The 19,817-nt window shown below is 39.4% G+C and overlaps 1 protein-coding gene and 1 pseudogene across 6 annotated transcripts in view; one reads left to right on the forward strand and one right to left on the reverse strand.

The window, feature by feature from the left end:
• Positions 1 to 19,817, forward strand: part of RAD54B (RAD54 homolog B) — a 103,775-nt gene that overhangs the window by 73,327 nt on the left and 10,631 nt on the right. For all 6 annotated transcript variants that reach the window (XM_045454206.1, XM_045454207.1, XM_045454205.1 and 3 more), the window contains 4 exons: positions 3,545 to 3,720; positions 12,449 to 12,710; positions 14,718 to 14,784; positions 14,977 to 15,177. In XM_045454206.1, coding sequence (XP_045310162.1) covers positions 3,545 to 3,720; positions 12,449 to 12,710; positions 14,718 to 14,784; positions 14,977 to 15,177 — 706 coding nt within the window. The remainder of the gene's footprint in view (positions 1 to 3,544; positions 3,721 to 12,448; positions 12,711 to 14,717; positions 14,785 to 14,976; positions 15,178 to 19,817) is intronic.
• On the reverse strand, positions 18,390 to 19,196 carry LOC123585761 (annotated as a pseudogene).

Consider the following 19,817-nt stretch of genomic DNA (forward strand, 5'->3'; position numbering starts at 1 on the left):
TGAAATTTATAAAACTCAGAAAACCAGAAGAAAATTAAAGTCCTATGATTAGACTGTGAATTGGTGTAACTGAAAGATAGTTGGCAATGTGTACCAAAGCTTTAAAACTGTATGTATTTTGTGGCCTAGCAATACTTTTAGGAATTTATTATAAAGAAATAAAGCTCTCTAGCCAGAAAAAAAACCCCATATTTCGATATTAATAATCTTAGCCAAAACTTATTAAGCATATAAATGTACCCAACACTAAATGTTTTTCTAGCATTATTTTGTTTATTCTTTACAAAATTGTGGAATAAGTATTGTTATTACCGTCCCCACTTTTTTTTTTTTTTTGTGAGGAAACAGGGACCAAAGATACGTATATATAATCTAGTTCTAGAGAAACTTAATTTTAATGATGTTATGCTTATTATTTTAAAATCTACTTTTTTTCCACTAAATAGAGAGCATTTTCCCAATTAGATACCTTCTCCAAGTATGATTTTTAATGATTATATAGTTGAACTAACCATTTGGATATTTAATAAACCTAAGGCAGTTTAGAGTATAGTGAGAGTTTTCTGTTTTGGAGTTAGAACTGGGTATCAGTTCCTATTCTACCGCTTACCAGTTCTTTAAGGGCAAATTTTTATTAAAAATTAAAAAAAAAGTTTTTATTTTTCATGAGCTGGGGAGGGGAAGAGAGGGAGACAGAGAATCTGAAGCAGGCTTTGTGCTGTCAGCGCAAAGCTGGATGTGGGCCTCGAAGCCATGAACTGTGAGATCATGACCTGAGCAGAAGTCAGATGCTTAACTGACTGAGCCACCCAGGTGCCCCTTTAAGGGCAAATTTAACCATGGTCAAGTTCCATCTGCGGGCCTTTATTTTTCTTATTTCCAAAGAAGAGACAATAATAACTTCCTATGAACATACTATTTCATCAAGTTCCTGTGGCAACTTGATGAAATAGCATGGAAACAACCTAGCAGAATGCCTGACCATAGAAATTACACAATAACTATGAAAACTCTATTATCCCCAGCTCATTCTTAACACTGTTTTGGAACAGTTTTTATTCTTTTATTTTTTCTTTAAACAGTAAAATCATAATTTACAAACAAAACGAAAGAAAACCCATGGATGCTGCATCACGCTTGAGGTCATTAGTTATATACTTGGAAAATGGAGTGTTCTACCAGAATTCTTCAAGTTTATCCTTCAATGAGTTATATTTACATAGTTTATCATAGGAGAAGTCAGCTTTCTGTAACTCTGCAGTAAGCAGGATTATAACAATTTATTAATCAACTTTTTAAGAAACAGATTTTATATACAGTGATAAAAATTAAACCCTTTGGGCATGGTGCCCAGCAAAAATAGAAGCCAAAAATTCTTCCTTAAAAGGTAGATTTTTCATAGCCCAGAATGCACCAGTTAACTAGTAATAGGCACAGGATACCACAAGCTTCAAAGAGGGTGCATAACTTACAATCTGAGTCTTGTTTGGTAAAGCCTTTCCTCTAACATCATAGCAAATGAGGATCAATAGAAAGTGGCTGAAATGAGTCTTCCACATGTATAAACAACCTTTAAGCAGAGTTTTTTTTATAAAGGTATTCCTGTTGAAACTAGGTTTTTTTCCCAAGTTCAGTCAAGGTGATGGGTTTCTTTTCAGGAAATGTGAATGGAATATAACCAAAAGAAGTGTAACTGATAACCAAAGGCTACAGAGAGTCAGAAGAGTGAATGCCATGATTGGCTGATATGAGAAGTCTAACTGGTAAACTCCCCTGTGATGGAGGTGATTTATCAGGCTGTCACAGAATGAAGATATCTATTAGTTGATTCTTAATTAGGGGTATTATGCATTATAATCTGGAAAGCTTTTAAAACTCCATTTGTCCAGACCTCAACACCTATGGACTGATTCAGAAACTCTGAGAGTAGAACCCAAGTATGAGGATTTGGAAAAAGTGACTCCCCAAGTGATTCTGATTACATGTTCCTGGCTAAGAACTTGTGCCATAAGATCACCATTTCCCTTGTATTTTTATTTAATATTCACCAGACAACTTTATGCTAATGATTTGGCTTCCCTTGTGGTTTCATGTGACAGAATGTATAGGCCACTTGGTTTAAATAGGCAAGTCTCCTTTGAAGGTCAATAAATTTATATTCTGACTTTGTTTCTTAATTTGATTAGTATGGCTCATTTGCCTAGAGCTTAAACTTACTCAGTTTCTGAATGTGAAAAGCTGTGGACTAGATCCTGGGTCTGTGGTCTTTTGATGACCTCTCCAAGGTATAGGCATCTTAGCAGACCTAAGCTGAAGCAGCCAGCAACCATCTCTTTCCCCTTGTATATTCCAGTGATATTAGTATCTTAGGTTTCCAGGTATTTTTAATCAAGCAACTTTACCCAACTATTATTATATTTTGGAAATAAGCCAAATGTACTTTGTGCCTAGCATCTTACACTGCAGGATTCACTGCCTTTAAGTGTTTCTGGAATTATTAAAGAGGGAACACAACACCCATGAAAACATAGGGAAGTATAATAAAGTATATAGTTAACTTCTCAATTAACTAAGGTCAAAGCTGAACTGTATTTTGTAACCATAAAGGTTAAGACTCAGTGCCCCCTTTGCCACCCAAAAAAGAGCTATAAATAATCAAATGGAATTTACATTGGGTCCTTAAGTATCTATAGGATTGGGATAATTGGACAGAAAAATGAGGAAACATTCCAGGCAGGTGGAGTAGACTGAACAAAGTTTTAAAAACAGTGATAAATCTGGTAAATGTGGAACAAAGTGTGGAGACCAGCCAGTCTCAGAAATTTAACCTAAAAAGTGCTGTAGTTATTAATAAGTATATTTTTAGTTAAGTATTCACATGTCATCTAGGCACTTTTGGAAAAAGAATTTCAAAGGTGCTGATAATCACTTTGGAATAAAAGTATTCTAAAAACCATTGGTAATGTAAACAAAAATATAAGTAAGAATAAATTTCTGTTAACATATGGCAGAATTATTCCTTCTTGTGGAAGAAATAGCTACGAGAAATTGCTCATAAGAGTGAGTAAACTCTTATGCTTGATTCTGAGTATAACCTGGGAGGTGCTGTGTGAAGCCCACAAATCAGGAAAGAGAAGTAATAGCAGAGGGAAGGAAAGAAGAGAAGAAAGGATGTATCAGTGATGAGAGATCTTAGGGTTTTGGAGAGAACAGTTGTATCACTGTACTGTAGTTTCCTCTCTTATTTCTCTGCTGTCCCTCCTCCCCTTCCCAAGGAACATGTGGGCAGTGATGCTGCCCTTGTAGCGTGAAGATCGCTTACACTAGGAGACTGCATCGAATGGCTCTGTAATGAACTCAGTAGGATGCATGTTACCTTTTTCAAAAATGATCACATCGTAACCTATGAAGATTTACGTAATAGTTTACTTGGTCTTTTCAGGTGGCTATTAATCTTCACTTTCCCCCCCATAATTTTAGCATTTCTTTCCCTCCCAGTTAACAAAATAAACATGAGCCAGTTAACAATCATCCTTTTGAATAGGGAAAAGAATGTAGCTCAACGTGGGATGAAAATGAAGAAAGGAGTCTATATGAAGGCTTGGTAAATGTGTTCCCTGCTGATTACAACCCTCTCATGTTTACCGAGGAAGAGTCAGGAAAACTCCAAGTGCTGTTGAAGCTCTTAGCCGTTATCCGTGAACTTCGTCCCACTGAAAAGTAAGAGATCAATTTAATAAACTTGCTTGTAAGTGCTCGTGGAATTTTGGTTTAGACTATAGCCTTACTTCCTCTTCTCCCTCCTTCTTTGGGATCATGGTCTTTATTTAAGAAAAACTGTATCTAAAGGTAGATACATATGTTTACAAAAACCTAGAGACATCTTTTGATATCTAACACCTACTAATTTATTCCTCTATCTCTTTCAGAATCCTTTCTTCTCTGTCGCTCAAATGTTGATACTTTAATTTTTAAGTTTATTTATTTATTTTGATGGAGACAGAGGGAGTACGAGTGGGGGAGAGGCAGAGAAAGAGGGAGAATCTCAAGCAAGCTCCACCCTGTCAGCTCAGAACCCTTGTGTGGCTCGAAATCACAAAATTGAGACAATGACCTGAGCTAAAATCACGAGTTGGACATACAACCAACTGAGCCACTCAGACACCCCAAATGTCAATACTTCTTGGGGTTTCTCCGTAGCCTTCTTCTTACTCTAAACAGCCTTCCTTGGTTTCCTCTACTCTCCATTGTTGCAACTCTCACTCATACAGTCTTGATTCCAAGTTTCTATCTCTGGTCCAACTCTGCCTTCTCATTCCCACATCCTTATTTCTTACTGTTTAATGGGCATCTAAATCTCTCTTGATGTCATGTAAGACTTTAAGGTACAGATATCCCCAACAGCTTTATCCTTTAACCTGATCCTTTTTCATCATTCCTTGGCTTGATGAATGGCACCATGATTCATGCAGAAAATCTAGTCATTCTAGACTCACTTTTCTTCTTCACTCACTCAACATTGTCAGTAACTAAATTCTAGATTGTTATCTCTTAATCTTGGAATATACCTCCTTTCTGGTACCAAGATTTTTGTTTTGACTCTTGTAATTAATGATTTGGGTTATGATGGTCTCTCTTTTTTTTTTTTTTTTAATTTTTTTTTTTTTTAACATTTATTTATTTTTGAGACAGGGAGAGACAGAGCATGAACAGGGGAGGGTCAGAGAGAGGGAGACACAGAATATGAAGCAGGCTCCAGGCTCTGAGCTGTCAGCACAGAGCCCGACGCAGGGCTAGAACTCACGGACCACAAGATCATGACCTGAGCCGAAGTCGACCGCCTAACCGACTGAGCCACCCAGGCGCCCCTATGATGGTCTCTTATAAACTACTTCCCTCTTTCAACCTCATCACATATCAACATTGCCCTAAATTATATTTCTAAACTACAAATGCGAACATATCACTGTCTTCCGTAAAAGTCCTTCAAAGACTCCTAATTGTCTTCCAGGAATTTCTAAACTCTATGTAGCACATTGGGCAAGGCTCTTCATGACTGGCTAATGCCTCCTTTTCCAGCCTCATTTGCCACCACTTCTTCACACTTAACATGTGGTTCAGACATACCAAACATCTACCAGACCTGCCATTTGCTTTGCTTCTCACCCTCTGCTTTTACATGTTACAAGCTCTCATGCCTCCGCTGCCTTCACTTCTCATTCATCTGACCAGCTTTTTCTCTTCATTAAGACTCAGCTCCATTGCTTTCTCCTCTTGGAAGCCCCCAGCCTCAGATCGAGTTAGATGTCCCTCTTCTGTACTCCCTTTGTGTCCTGTACCTACCTCTCCTGGAGCTCTTCTCACATCGTATTAGTTCTCATTTTAGTTCTCTTATATATCAGTATTTGTAATACAGGGACTGTGTCTTAATTATCTTTGTATCAAACTGTGTTTGTGAATTAAGGCAAAAATACATAGAAAAGATTGCAAAATTGTAATTACTTTTAATTGTCAAGGGATCTGGCATAACCTCTTTGGAGCATTTATAATATCATTTGACTTGTGCATATTTTTAGGTTTATTTTTCATAACAATGAAGGAATTAAAATAAGGAAACTTTCTATAAAGTATTTAATACAGTTTGATTAAAATGTTTTATAATATTTCATATGTACAAAAGAACATGTATAATATAGATGTGCAGATTGTGATCTAGTTTAATCTTATGAGTATAAACTTTTACTCAGACTTAACTATTTGCTATTTTTGTTGTTGTGTTACTGGATACATTTTTTTTCTCTTCTCTGAGGAGGAAAGGATTGGTAGTTGTTATTGGACAAGGAATAGTGAATGAATAGTTTTAGAGGAAATGAGAAAAGATAGAAACATATGTATGGAAATTTATCCTTGAAATGGTGTAGGGGATTTTGTACGTCTTGTGGTGGGAAGAAAGGAATGATGAGGAAGGTAGAGTTGGAGGTAGAGTTGGGATAGGGTCATTTTGACTGCCTGAGGGTCTCTAAGAAAACTATACCCTACCTATTCTCTGAGAGAAGCAGCAGCACTTCTGCCAGTGGCATAGGCTGGGTGTTCTGTTGCTTTCCATTATCTGAAAAGATTCTACTCCCCTCAGCCCCTACCTCGGCCTTTTTAAAATTGTGGTAAGGGGTGCCTGGGTGGCTTAGTTTGTTAAGCGTCCTACTCTTGATCTCAGCTCAGGTCATGATCTCATGGTTTCTGAGAGAGCCTGCTTGGGATACTCTCTTTCCCTCTCCTCTGCCCCTCCCCCGCTCATGTTCTCACTCTCGAAATAAATAAATAAACATTTAAATAAATTGTGGTAAGGCTTGCCTGGGTGGCTTAGTGGGTTAAGTATCTGATTTCAGCTCAGGTCATGATCTTCTGGTCCATGAGTTTGAGCCCCACGTTGGGCTCTGTGCTGTCATAACAGCTCAGAGCCTGGAGCCTGCTTCAGATTCTGTGTCTCCCTCTCTCTCTGCCCCTTCCCCACTCATGCTCTCTCTCTCTCAAAACATTAAAAAAATTTTTTTTAATAAAAAATTGTGGTAAAATACACATAACATAAATTTGCCATCTTAACTATTTTTAAAATATTTTTTATGTTTGTTTATTTGTTTTGAGAATGAGAGAGAGAGAGCACAAGCAGGGGAGGGACAGAGAGAGATAAAAGAGAGAGAGAGAGAGAGAGAGAGAGAGAGAGAGAGAATCCCAAGCAGGCACCATGCTGTCAGCGCAGAGCCCAACATGGGGCTTGATCCCATTACCTGAGCCAAAATCAAGAGTCAGATGTTTAACCCACTGAGCCACCCAGGCGCCCCTCATCTTAACTGCTTCTAAGTGTATTGTTTAGTAGTGGTAGGTTCATTCACATTATTGTGCAGCCAATCTCCAGAACTCTTTTCATCTTGCAAAACTGAGACTGTACCCAGTATATAACAACTCCCCAGGCTTGCCTCCCCCTCGGCTCCTGGGAACTACCCTTCTACTTTCTGTCTCTGTGAATTTGACTACTCTAGGTGCCTCATAAAAGTGAAATCATATAGTATATTGTCTTTTTGTGACTTGCTTATTTTACTTAGCTTAATGTTCTCAAGCTTCGTCCGTGTTGTAGCATGTGTTAAAATTTCTTTTTAAGGCTGAATAATATTCCATTGTATGTATTTTCCACATTTGTTTATCCATTCATCTGTTGACGATCACTTAGGTAGCTTCCACCGTTTGGCTATTGTGAATAATGCTGCTATGAACATCGGTGTACAAATATTCCTTCAATACCCTGCCTTCAGTTCTTTTGGATATTTACCCAGAAGTGAAATTGTTGGCTCATTTGGGAATTCTTTTAAAAATTTTTTGAGGAATCACCATGCTGTCTTTCTTTTCTTTTTTAAAGTTTATTTGAGAGAGAGAGAGAAAGAGAGTGTAAGCAGGGGAGAGGCAGAGAAAGAGGGAGACAGAGAATCCCAAGCAGGCTCTGCACTGTTAGCATGGAGCCCAGTGCGGGGCTCGAATTCACGAACTGTGAGATCATGACCTGAGCTGAGATCAAGAGTTGGAGGCTTAACCTACTGAGCCACCCAGGTGCCCCCACACTGCTTTTCATAACATCTACACCATTTTACATTCCCACCAACAGTGCACAAGATTTCTTTTTTTTTTTATATTTTTTTATTTTTTTAACGTTTATTTATTTTTGAGACAGAGAGAGACAGAGCATGAATGGGGGAGGGGCAGAGAGAGGGAGACGCAGAATCCGAAACAGCCTCCAGCCTCCGAGCTGTCAGCACAAAGCCCGACGCGGGGCTCGAACTCACGGACCGCAAGATCATGACCTGAGCCGAAGTCGGACGCTCAACCGACCAAGCCACCCAGGCGCCCCTAGATTTCTAATTTCTCCAACATTCTCACCAACAATGTTATTTTCTGTTTTTTGATAATAGCCATGCTATTGGATGTGTAATGATATCTCATTGTGGTTTTGATTTGCATTTCCCTAATGATTAGTGATGTTGGGCACCTTTTCATATACTCGCTTGCCGTTTTTGTGTTTTCACTGGAGAAATGTTTATTCAAGTCCTTTGCCATTTTCTAATTGGGTGTTTTTTAGGTGTTGAGTGATGGCCCTTTTTTTTTTTTTTTAATAAAAAACTGAGTGTAGAGGCCAGGCTTTCCAAGGCTGGGCTGCCTATGCACAAACCTTTAAAAAGTTGTAGTGTTTGGTTCCAGGAGTAGTAGTACTGTCTTCACTGTGACTACTGTGTTACCAGTGACTTGAACCAGATAGTTATATTTTAGGTCTTCTGGGAAGACATCTTCTAGCACATATGGTGTTTTTGAGTAGGTTAAGATGTGTTAGAACGGGGTGGAGGCATATCTGAGAACTCTTGTCCACCGGGTGACCCTTTTGTGGAATTAAAAAAAAAGAAACTTCAAAATTTAAAAACATTTATTTTCCCTCCTGGTTGTTGCATTCATGCACTAGGCTTCATGGCTTGGTGAGCAGACTTTATGCTGCATTCCAGCCCCTGTGCTTCTCTTTGTTGGAGACTCTCCTGCTGGGTACAGCTTGCATTGTACTATAGACCTGACGCCTTGCCTACACATTTCAGTTGCTTTAGGGGACAGTCTAGTGAACATAAAAATAATAGCCTGTTTCCAAGTGGTATGTACTTGTGTGTGTGTGTGGGGCGGGGGGGGGGGGCAGCTGCTCGAGACCTCTAAAAGAGGCTTGTCTGAGAGTCCTAAGACAGTCACCTATCCCATCAATCTGCACCTAGCCTTGTAAGGATTTGTTGGGGGAAAATATTAAGCCAGGTTTTTTTTCCTTCTAGTGAAGTTAGATCAGAAAAAACTATGTTTATATAATATTATTCATCCCTATAAGGTTGCTAGGTGAACTGGGGGAGACCTCCAGGCCCTCCATCCAGCCTGTCCCAAAACATCACTGCAGTCTCTCAGTCTTGTCACAAGAAAAGAATTCAAGGACAGACCAGACAGAGTGGTTAAGTTGTACTAGTGAAGAGTTTACTCAAGTGAGAGTACACTCTGGAGAGCGGGTGAACTCAAGGGAGAAGTTTGGGTCTCTCTCTTCTATTGACTGTTGTTAACTGAGGGGTGGGCTATTTATTGTTTGGGGAGAGGATTTCTTTGGGAGGAGGATTTTGCGTCTTTTCCCCCTTACTTGGTCAGGGTCTCTGACCTTCTTTGTTTTGGGCCTGTCTGGTTTGATCTGGCTTTTTGTGGCTTTGTTTGTGGAATACTGCTGGGACAGGTTGCTAACTTTCCTGGTAACTGGCCTTGACTCCCCCTTTGCTGGCTTCCAGGCATCCTGTTAAAGCCTGACTAACTGCCTACTCTAACAATAATAGATGAGAAAGAGGAAGGAAAAATGATTGAAATAGTAGTATAGGGATTATGGTAGATTGCAAAAATGGTCTAAGTTCTTCTCCATGTATCCATGTTCCTTTGCTAGGTAATTGTGAGTGATTTCCCACTCTGACTCTGAGCTGAGCCACATGACTTGCATTGGACCATGCAGTGTTGGCAAATATGGCACAAAAAAGAGACTTGCAAAGATCTTGTGCATTGGGGCTTTTCCTCCCTTGGGGTCCTGGAACCCTTCTGTCACCGTGTGAATAAACCTTGGGTAGCCTAATGAGTAGGTCAGCTAGTCCCCAGTTGACCTGGCAGCTGACTGCAGATGCTTGAGTTTGCCCAGCCATGACCAGCAGAGGAATCTTCTAGCTGAGCCCAGCCTAAATTGCCAATCTACTGTTAAAAAACAAAATTCAACCAAGTAAATTTGAAGATCTAATTGGCTTTATTAAACAATTCCTGAATCAGGCAGCATCCCATCTAGCAAGTAACTACAGAGGAGCTCTCCTGAGCTAAACTAACAAAAATGTTTTCAAGGCCGAGTGTTGGGGGGTGGGGAGAAAGGAATTTATTAGCAAGGAATGCATTGTTTAAGCAGGGTTGCCCTCCTAAGAGGAGCTGAAGGGGTCTGTCAGTAAATTTCCTGGTATTGATCAGGAAATTCCATGTTGACTGGTTAAAGGTTACATTCCTTGGGGACTGAAATTGCAATTAGGTTAGTTATCAAGTCTTGTTTACTGACTTGGGGTCTTGACCTAAGTGATGCCATTTTGGGTCGGTGGTTTTCTTTTTAATACTACAGTTTGTAAGCTAAGTAGAAGATAAATGGTTGTTGTTTTAAGCCACTGAATTTTGGGATGGTTTGTTGTGTAACAAAAAGTAACTGGTGCAAGAAATACAAATATATTGTTGGATTATCTTTCCCTTCTTAGCATAGATATTTAAAATTATAACTGTTAAAATTTGCTTTATTGTTTTTTATTTTATTTTTTTTATTTTTTTTTTCAACGTTTATTTATTTTTGGGACAGAGAGAGACAGAGCATGAACGGGGGAGGGGCAGAGAGAGAGGGAGACACAGAATCAGAAACAGGCTCCAGGCTCTGAGCCATCAGCCCAGAGCCCGACGTGGGGCTCGAACCCACGGACTGCGAGATAGTGACCTGGCTGAAGTCGGACGCTTAACCGATTGCGCCACCCAGGCGCCCCAAGCTTTATTGTTTTTAGATTTCCAGTGCTAATAATATAAATATATAGGAAAGATTCTTTACCTTATTTTTATTTTTTGCTTTAGCTATTGTAAAAAATACTGGTTTTACTTTTTATATTATTTTATTGTTTTAAAATTTTTATTTTTCAAGGTGTTAAAAAGCTCATTGTAAAGCAACAGCCCCCATTTCCTCTCTGCCTTTGCATCCTGTTTCTCAGTGCAATCCCCAGCTCCCCTAGTGTATTGCCAGATCATGTGCTGTCACTGCTATCTTGTTATATCCACATTTTCATCTCCAGAATTTCTCTCTGGATTTATTTATTTATTTATATTATTATTATTATTAAAAATCTTTTTAAATATTTATTTAATTTTGAGAGAGACAGAGTGTGAGCAGGGGAGGGGAAGAGAGAGACAGAGACAGAGAATCTGAAGCAGGCTCCAGGCTCTGAGCTGTCAGCACAGAGCCCGACGTGAGGCTTGAACCCACAAACCGTGAGGTCATGACCTGAGCTGAAGTCAGACTCATAACTGACTGAGTCACCGAGGTGCCCCTGATGTTTCTTATTTGAGGATATTAATTATGTTCTTAAAATTGTTTCCTGTTTCCTCCATTGCTCTGTTTCATACAGGTTTCTTTTTTTTGTTGTTTATTCGTTTTAGTTTCTATTTTTCATGTTGGAACCTTACCTCAAATAGTTGGTGATCCATTCATATTTATGATTGATGTAGTACAACGTTAATTGAACACTCCATGTGCCCGGGTAGGGCTGGTAGACTGGTGGCCCTCATTGGGTAATTAGACAGTGAGCTGGCTTTTTTACTTGGGGACTCCGTATCTGTGGACCTTTTCTTCAGGGTCATTTAAATCATTCCAGAGGTGAATCTTCCAATACTATCTTTTTGAGGTGGGATGTGAGAAGAAGGCCTGGCTACTAGTGTTCTGGGAGTTGGCGGTAAAAGGGAACTGGGATCGTACATCCAGTATACAGACTTTCGTTTTGATTTCTCACTGTAACCTTGCCTTCTAGAGTCCCTTGGTCTCAGTTTTCTTTGCGTTACTTTCTCCAAAATATAAACATTCTAGCTGAGAAAGAATAGTCATGGGAATAGAGTTTGGATTCTGTTTACCAGTGCTCTTATAATAGCTGCAGTCTAAACACCTTCCTTCTGAGGTATGTTAAGATTCCCTGATGTGAATAAATTTGTGCTTGTTTCTTATTAGAATCTACCTCCTTGGGCACTTAGGTTTTACAGTGTCTGTACTCCTCAGCAGGTCACCATTCCATTATTCTCTGTTTTCACATATAACTATCTCCTTGCTTTATCAAAGGTAGAGTTATTTCTGTTTCTTGTTCTGATGTTTTTAGGGTGGCTTCAGAGAGGTGAAGAAAGCAGAAAGCAGTATCTTAATACTGGACATCTCTTAGATATTGATTTAAAAATTGAATTTAAGGGATGCCTGGGTGACTCAGTTGGTTAAGTGTCTGACTTTGGCTCAGGTCATGATCTCACAATTCATGAGTTTGAGCCCTGTGTTGGGCTCTGTGCTGACAGCTTGGAACCTGGAGCCTGCTTTGGATTCTATGTGTCCCTTTCTCTCTGCCCCTCCCCTCCTTTCCTGCTTTCACTCTGTCTCTGTCTCTGTTTCTCTCTCTCTCAAAAATAAACATAAAAAAAACTAAAAATTGAATTTTAAGGAGAACCTGTGATTTAATTGTACAAGGTCATTGCTGGATGTTCTATAAATATCACTGATAATATCACTGTAGAATTTCCTTTCAATTAAAAAAACCTAATACTGCTTTAAAATTATATATAAAGACTCTTTCTTTTTGATTGGCAGGGTGGTGTTGGTGTCCAACTACACACAAACCTTGAATATTCTACAAGAAGTATGCAGGCGTCATGGATATGCTTTTACAAGACTTGATGGACAAACACCAGTCTCTCAAAGACAGCAAATTGTTGATGGCTTTAATAGTAAATACTCTTCTGATTTTATTTTTTTGTTAAGTTCAAAAGCTGGTGGTGTGGGACTTAACCTTATTGGAGGATCTCACTTAATTCTGTATGATATTGATTGGAATCCAGCCACTGATATCCAGGTATGACTATTTATGAATTAAATAAACATTATGGGGTGGCTTGGTGGCTCAGTTGGTTAAGCATCTGACTCTTTTTTTTTTTTTTTTTTTTAATTTTTTTTTCAACGTTTATTTATTTTTGGGACAGAGAGAGACAGAGCATGAACGGGGGAGGGGCAGAGAGAGAGGGAGACACAGAATCGGAAACAGGCTCCAGGCTCTGAGCCATGAGCCCAGAGCCTGACGCGGGGCTCGAACTCACGGACCACGAGATCGTGACCTGGCTGAAGTCAGACGCTTAACCGACTGCGCCACCCAGGCGCCCCTGCATCTGACTCTTGATTTTGGCTCAGGTCATGATCTCATGGTTTGTGAGTTCCAGCCCCGCTTTGGGCTCTGCACTGACAGCAAGGAGCCTGCTTGGGATCTTGGGATTCTCTCTCTCTCCTCCCCTCTTGTGTGCATGCACATACTCTTTCTTTCTCTCTAAACAAACAAATAAATAAACATTAAAAAAAATAAACATTATAGAACGCATACTGGGGATCTAAAGCCTGCCAGGGATATGAAGATGAAGAGGATATATAATTGCTGCATATTGAGCCCTTACTTTCGATCAGGCACTCTGCTAGGTGCTTTACATCTGTTTAATGTTCACAATAATCCTGCAAATGTGGATATTATTAGCCTGTTTTACAGATAAAGATATGGAAGCTTATTCTGGGCCACATAGCTTAGAAGAGGCAGAGCCAGGATTCAGATCCAAACCTGTATTTCTCTGTTCTCTACTCTACTGCACAGTTGGGTCTTCAGGATGCTCATGACCATCAGGGAAAGAAAATAAAGTGTTATAGATGCTCTGATCAGTGTTTGTGCAGGGTGTAGTAAAGATATTAAGTTAACTGATTTAGGAAAATATTTCAGAAGCAGCTTTTGTTTTCTTCGGAATACAGTCTATCTTCACATATTTTCAGATTTCTACCTACAGTTTGCACTCACTTAGTGTCTATGTTGGGGGACTCGAAGACAGCCCTCAGGTTCAGTGGTTATTAGAAGGACTCACAGAACCCAGAAAAACAGCTATACTCATAGTTACGGTTTATTACAGTGAAAGGAAACAGACTAAAATCAGTAAAGGTAAAAGGTACATGGGGAGTTCAGGAGAGATGAGGCACAAGCCTCCAGTTGTCCTCTCCCACTGACGTTGTATGTACAACACTTAATTCTCCTAGCACTGATGAGTGACAACACATATTGGAGTATTGCCATCCAGAGCAGTTCGCTCAAGTCTTGGTGTCCACAGATTTTGTTGGAGGTCAGTCATGTAGGCATGGATTACCAATGTGGCTGGCCTAAGTTGCTCAGTCTCCAACCCCACCACAGGTCAAACTGGTCTATAGCCCACACCTGAGTCAAATTGTTGGTAAAAACTATCTTCTGTGGCCCAAGGCCTTAGGTAAACTAAGATGCTCTAATCAGGCAGGCATTGACAAGGGCTTAGAGTTTATCTCCCAGGAGCTGGTTGAAAGTGAGACATTTCTTTGGAATGTGTGGGATTTGAACACCAACTGTTTACACTATCATTGATACGCTCTGAAACCACAGGAATCTACCCAGAGCCTGAACTGATTGCAGGTATCTTAGGGATTCATAAGCTACTTGGAATGAGAATAAACCCTCCATGCCCATGCTATACTTGGTTCTTTGAGTTCTTGCTGTCCAAATTCGCTGTCCTGTTCTTTGATGCAGATAGATCCCCTCACTGTTGTGTGACAACTCTGCAGCTTTTTTACAGTACGATAGTGAGTGTTCATCCCTACCTTTCTTTCCAGGAAAAGAATATGAAGTGGAGAATGCTTGGGTATGCCTGGGCTTTGTTTTCTGAAACTATAAGTGAAATCTAGAATTCCTAATCTTACATATGTTAAGATAAGCATATGCTTATCTTGTTAGTATAAGCAATATGCTTATGTGGACAGGGCTACTGGTTTCCACTGTACTCTCAGAATTTTCATCTGTTTTCTATAGGCAATGTCTAGAGTATGGAGAGATGGTCAGAAACATCCTGTACATATTTACAGACTCCTAACCACAGGTAATAACCCTTCAGTATGACCAAAAAATGTAGTCTTTTGAAGAGTTAAAACAATTTTTTTTTTGCTCAGTCTGTACTTTGATATCAGAAATATTGTTATTTTGTTAAACAGTATGCTAATAAACTGTTTTACCCTACAAAAATAACAGACTTAAAGATCTGAAGGAAATCTAATCAATGTTTTCTCTTTAGGTACAATAGAAGAAAAGATTTATCAGAGACAAATCAGTAAGCAAGATCTTTCAGGGGCAGTTGTAGACGTAACCAAGACCTCTGAACATATCCAGTTCTCAGTAGAGGAGCTTAAAAATTTGTTTACATTACATGAAAGTTCACATTGTGTTACCCATGACCTGCTTGACTGTGAATGTACAGGAGACAAAGATCATACAGGTTAGTTGTATTTTAATTCTGTTATGATGGTAAAGTTAATTTATCTCTCTTTAGCAGTTGAAAACATTTAAATACAGAATAACTGAAATATTTACCATTTGCGTTTATTACTTTTCTTTTTTTTCTCAGGTCATAGGGCACCTGCCAGATGAATATTTGAGAAAATATTAATTAGAACCTTATTAGTTGTCTCAATTTAGCGTCTTCTGAATTAGTTGTTAAATGTTTAACTTGTTTAGGAAAATCTTTCAAGTCCTGGTATAATGACTTCAGAGTTACAAAAAATGTTTTTAATCCTTATTTCTATTTCCTAAAAAACATACTTGACAGAATAATCCTACTGTGTTTTTTTTGGTTTAGAGCTTATTTATAATGTGGTCATACCTTCTGAGGCAGTTAGCATGGGCCACCATACTTCTCAGTACTTGACAGACTCCCAGTGCTGCTTAAGTGAGCCTGAGAATGTCAGCCCTTCAGAGTTGACACTGTTCAGATAGGAACTGGATCAGGAGTAGGATTTGAACAAGCAATATCCAGTGGTTTGAAGTCCCTTGGTAAATTGTGTTGAAAAGGTTTAAGAAGTTAGACTGTACAAGACTGATATGGAAGAATTATATTTTATGTAAGTCAACATTTGATTCTCTCTCTTGTATGCTTTTTCTATTTTAATAATTTCTGCTTATTTTCTCTTCATTTTTCCTTGTATTTACTCTGTTTTTTTTTTTTTTTTTTCTTATTTTTCAAGTGGAGTGCTTAGCTTGATGATTTTAAGACTTCTTTTCTAAAATGGGTATTTAAGGCTGTAAATTTTCCTCTCGGCTGAATCTCATAATTTTGATATGCAGTCTTTTTATTATTCAGTTCTAAATGTTTCATATTTTCCACCGTGATTTCTGCTTTGACTCATGTGTTGTATAAAAGTATGTTTTAAATGTATTTTAGTTTTTGTTATTGTGTTCCGGCTACTGCAGTGTAGTCAGATAGATATATGGTCTGTGAGATATTGATTCTTTGGTAACTCTAATGATGTGTGTGGCCTGGTATGTGGTCACTTCTTAAATGTTTCTTGTGTGCATGAAAACCATGTATATTCTCTTAATTACGTAGTTTAGAGTTGTGCCATGTTAGTCAAATTTTCTGTTAAAATCAATTTTATCTTATTTTACAGATTTAAAAATTAAGTATTTTAACTTATAAATTGTTAATATATTTACATGGTCAAGTATTTAAATATATAAAATGTATATATGAAAACTCTATGATACCCTTGTCTGCCTAATTTCTAGCCCCTATCCCATAACCATTATTAGCTTTTTGTGTGTCCTTCTAGATATATTTTTATGTTCATGCAAATAACTCTGAATATATATTCTTGTCCAGTTTTCCTACCAATAAAGGGTAGCATAGTAAATAGATATAGGTCTGTGCCTTTTTCACTTAATAGTATGTCTTGAAATCTTTCCATATCATTCCAGAAGGTTTCCTTATTCTTTTTTTCCCTTATATAATCCTCCATTTTACTTGTCCCCCACAGGTATCATTAGGTATAATTACGGGTATAATTAGGTATATCAATTAGGTTCTTTCCACTCAGTGTATATCTTTGTTCATACATCTTTTCCCATATGTTCAAGTATATCTATAAGGTAAATTATCAGTGCTGTTGGGTCAGAAAATATGTACATTTATAATTTTATTTAATTTTGCTTTATTATTATTTTTTTAATGTTTATTATTATTATTATTTTTTTCTTTTCCAACGTTTATTTATTTTTGGGACAGAGAGAGACAGAGCATGAACGGGGGAGGGGCAGAGAGAGAGGGAGACACAGAATCGGAAACAGGCTCCAGGCTCTGAGCCATCAGCCCAGAGCCCGACGCGGGGCTCGAACTCACGGACCGCGAGATCGTGACCTGGCTGAAGTCGGACGCTTAACCGACTGCGCCACCCAGGCGTCCCTAATGTTTATTATTTTTGAGAGAGAGAGAGAGCACACAAGCAGCAGAGGAGGAGCAGAGGAAGAGGGAGACAGAGGATTCAAAGAGTCTGTGCTGACAGCAGAGATCCTAATATGGGGCTTGAACTCACAAACCGTGAGATCATGACCTAAACTGAAGTTAGACACTAAACCAACTGAACCACCCAGGCGCCCTATTGTCTTTTCATGTTCTGCTTATTCCAACAAAGGCCTACTAGTGGTTAACTCTCAATCTTTGATTTTTCAAAGTATATTTGTTTTTTTCTCTCTCTCTCTCAAATGCTGTCTTTGCTAGGTGTACAATTCTAGTCAGTAGGGTGTTTTTGTTTTTATTTTGTCAGTACTTTGAAGGTATTATCCTACTGTCTTCTAGATTCTTAATGTTGTCATGTCTTAAGACCTCAATGATTTTTGACATTAACAGGATTTAGATATTAAGGAAAGACAGTTTTAAGTGTGATGAAATTTTAAAAGAAGTCTTTATCTTTTAGAAATGTGAAGTGAAATATTTACAGTTGAAATGATATGTACAGTTGAAATGATATGTACTATATATTGATTTCATAATAATAAGGAAGTAGAGAAAGCCTAAATAAAACAGGATTGGCTATTGATGGTTACTGAAGGTGGGGTGCATAATAAATCTTTAGGTTCTTCATTTCTGTCTTGTCAACTTTTTCTTTTTTATTGTTTATTTATTTTTGAGAGAGAGAGAGAGAGAGAAAGTGAGCGAATGGTGGGGAGGGGCAAAGAGACAGTGAGGCACAGAATCTGAAGCAGGCTCCAGCTTCTAAGCTGTCAGCACAGAGCCCGATGGAGGGCTCGAACTCATTAACTGCAAGACATGACCTGAGCTGAAGTTGGACGCTTAACCAACTGAGCCACTCAGGCGCCCCTATCTTGTCAACTTTTATATATATTTGAAATTTCCTGTAAATAAAATGCTTTTTTTTAAAAAAAATGTTTAGTTTTGAGACAGTGTGAGCGGGGGTTGGGGGGGGGGGGCAGAGAGAGAAGGGGACAGAGGATCCAAAACAGGCTCCATGCTGACGGCAGTGAGCCTGATGTGGGGCTTGGACTCAAGAACCATGAGAATATGACCTGAGCCAAAGTCACATGTTCAACCAACTGAGCCATCCAGGTGCCCCCATAAATAAAATGTTTTAAAAAAAACCCTTTCAGTAGCTTCCATTACCCTTAAAGATAGAGATTATAAAATCTTCATTTTTTTTCTTTTTTTTTCTTTTTGACAAAGTGTTTATTGAATTTAATGTGGCTATGGGGTGTCTCTTACTGTATCCTAGAATTCTAGGAATCAGGGAGGCAGTAACGTGGCAATGGTGAATTTGGGAATCTGGTCCCCCAAAAGTACCCGCTGCTCCACCCCTGACTCCTGGATGGCTGCCAGGCGGATCACACCTCTGCTGGAGCCATCCTGTTCCATGGCTGAAGTAAGGGCATTGGCAGACACTCTTCCTTGGTCATGCCTTCCGGGTAGGTAGTGTTGACATAGTCCTAGATACAGGAGCTCCCAGAGCCCCCAATGGCAAAGGACTGCCTTACCATCATACCCCCCCAGGGGCACCGAGTACACCTGGCCTCCTTCTTGGGGGTCCCAGCCTGCAGTGATGATTCCTGCCATCAAGTCTTCCCGGTATAGGTAACACATCTCCTTAAAGAGGCTGGCGGCTGTGTACAGCAGCGGAGGCTCATTTAGTTCAATGCTGTGGAAACCAAGCTGATACGTGACAGCATCAGCTACTGCCTGGGTATCTGCTGCTGAGCCTGAGCGGCAGCAGAAGATACGGTCATGGATAGGGGTCAGCTTGTCAGTCACTCGATTGGCAATGTAGGACCCAGTGGTAGTTCTGGAGTCGGCTTCAAGAACCACGCCCCCTTCAAATTGTATGGCCATGATTGTGGTCCCTGTGGAGACTTCCTGGCTTTCCCAGTCGGGGGCAATAGCCTCGGGACCCCAGGCTGGGACAGACCCCGCTCCTCCACCGGATTCTAAGGTGGCTGCCATCTTCCTCCTCTAAAATCTTCGTTTTAATTAAAGTTTTTTTTTTTTTTAATTTTTTAACGCTTATTTATGTTTGAGAGAGGGAGAGAGATTGCAAGGAGGGAAAGGTGAGAGAGAGAGGGAGACATAGAATCCAAAGCGGGCTCCAGGCTCCAGTCTGTCAGCACAGAGCCCAATGTGGGGCTCAAACCCATGAACCGTGAGATCATGACCTGAACGGAAGTTGGACACTAACTGACTGAGCCACTCAGGCACCCCTTCATTTTAATTAATTAGTCAATTGATTTTTTGAGACAAAAATCTTTATTACTTGTTTAATGTTTATTTTTGAGAGAGAGAGCTTAAGAGTGAGTGGGGGGGGGGGGCAGTGAGAGAGGGAGACACAGAATCCCAAGCAGGCTCCATACAGCCAGCGCAGATCCTGATGCGGGGCTTGATCTCAGAAACTGTGAGCTTGTGACCTGAGCCAAAATCCTGAGTCAAATGCTCAATTGACTGAGCCACCCAGATGCCCTGTTTATATATTTAAGACTAAAATCTTTAAAGTGGTTAGTTAGGATAGGGTAGTGCTGTAACAGGAAAGCACAGTGGCCTACCACAATAGAAGTGTATTTCTCATTCATGTCACAGGGCACATA

This window comes from Leopardus geoffroyi, chromosome C3, assembly GCF_018350155.1.
Source record: "Leopardus geoffroyi isolate Oge1 chromosome C3, O.geoffroyi_Oge1_pat1.0, whole genome shotgun sequence".
NCBI classification, from domain to species: domain Eukaryota; kingdom Metazoa; phylum Chordata; class Mammalia; order Carnivora; family Felidae; genus Leopardus; species Leopardus geoffroyi.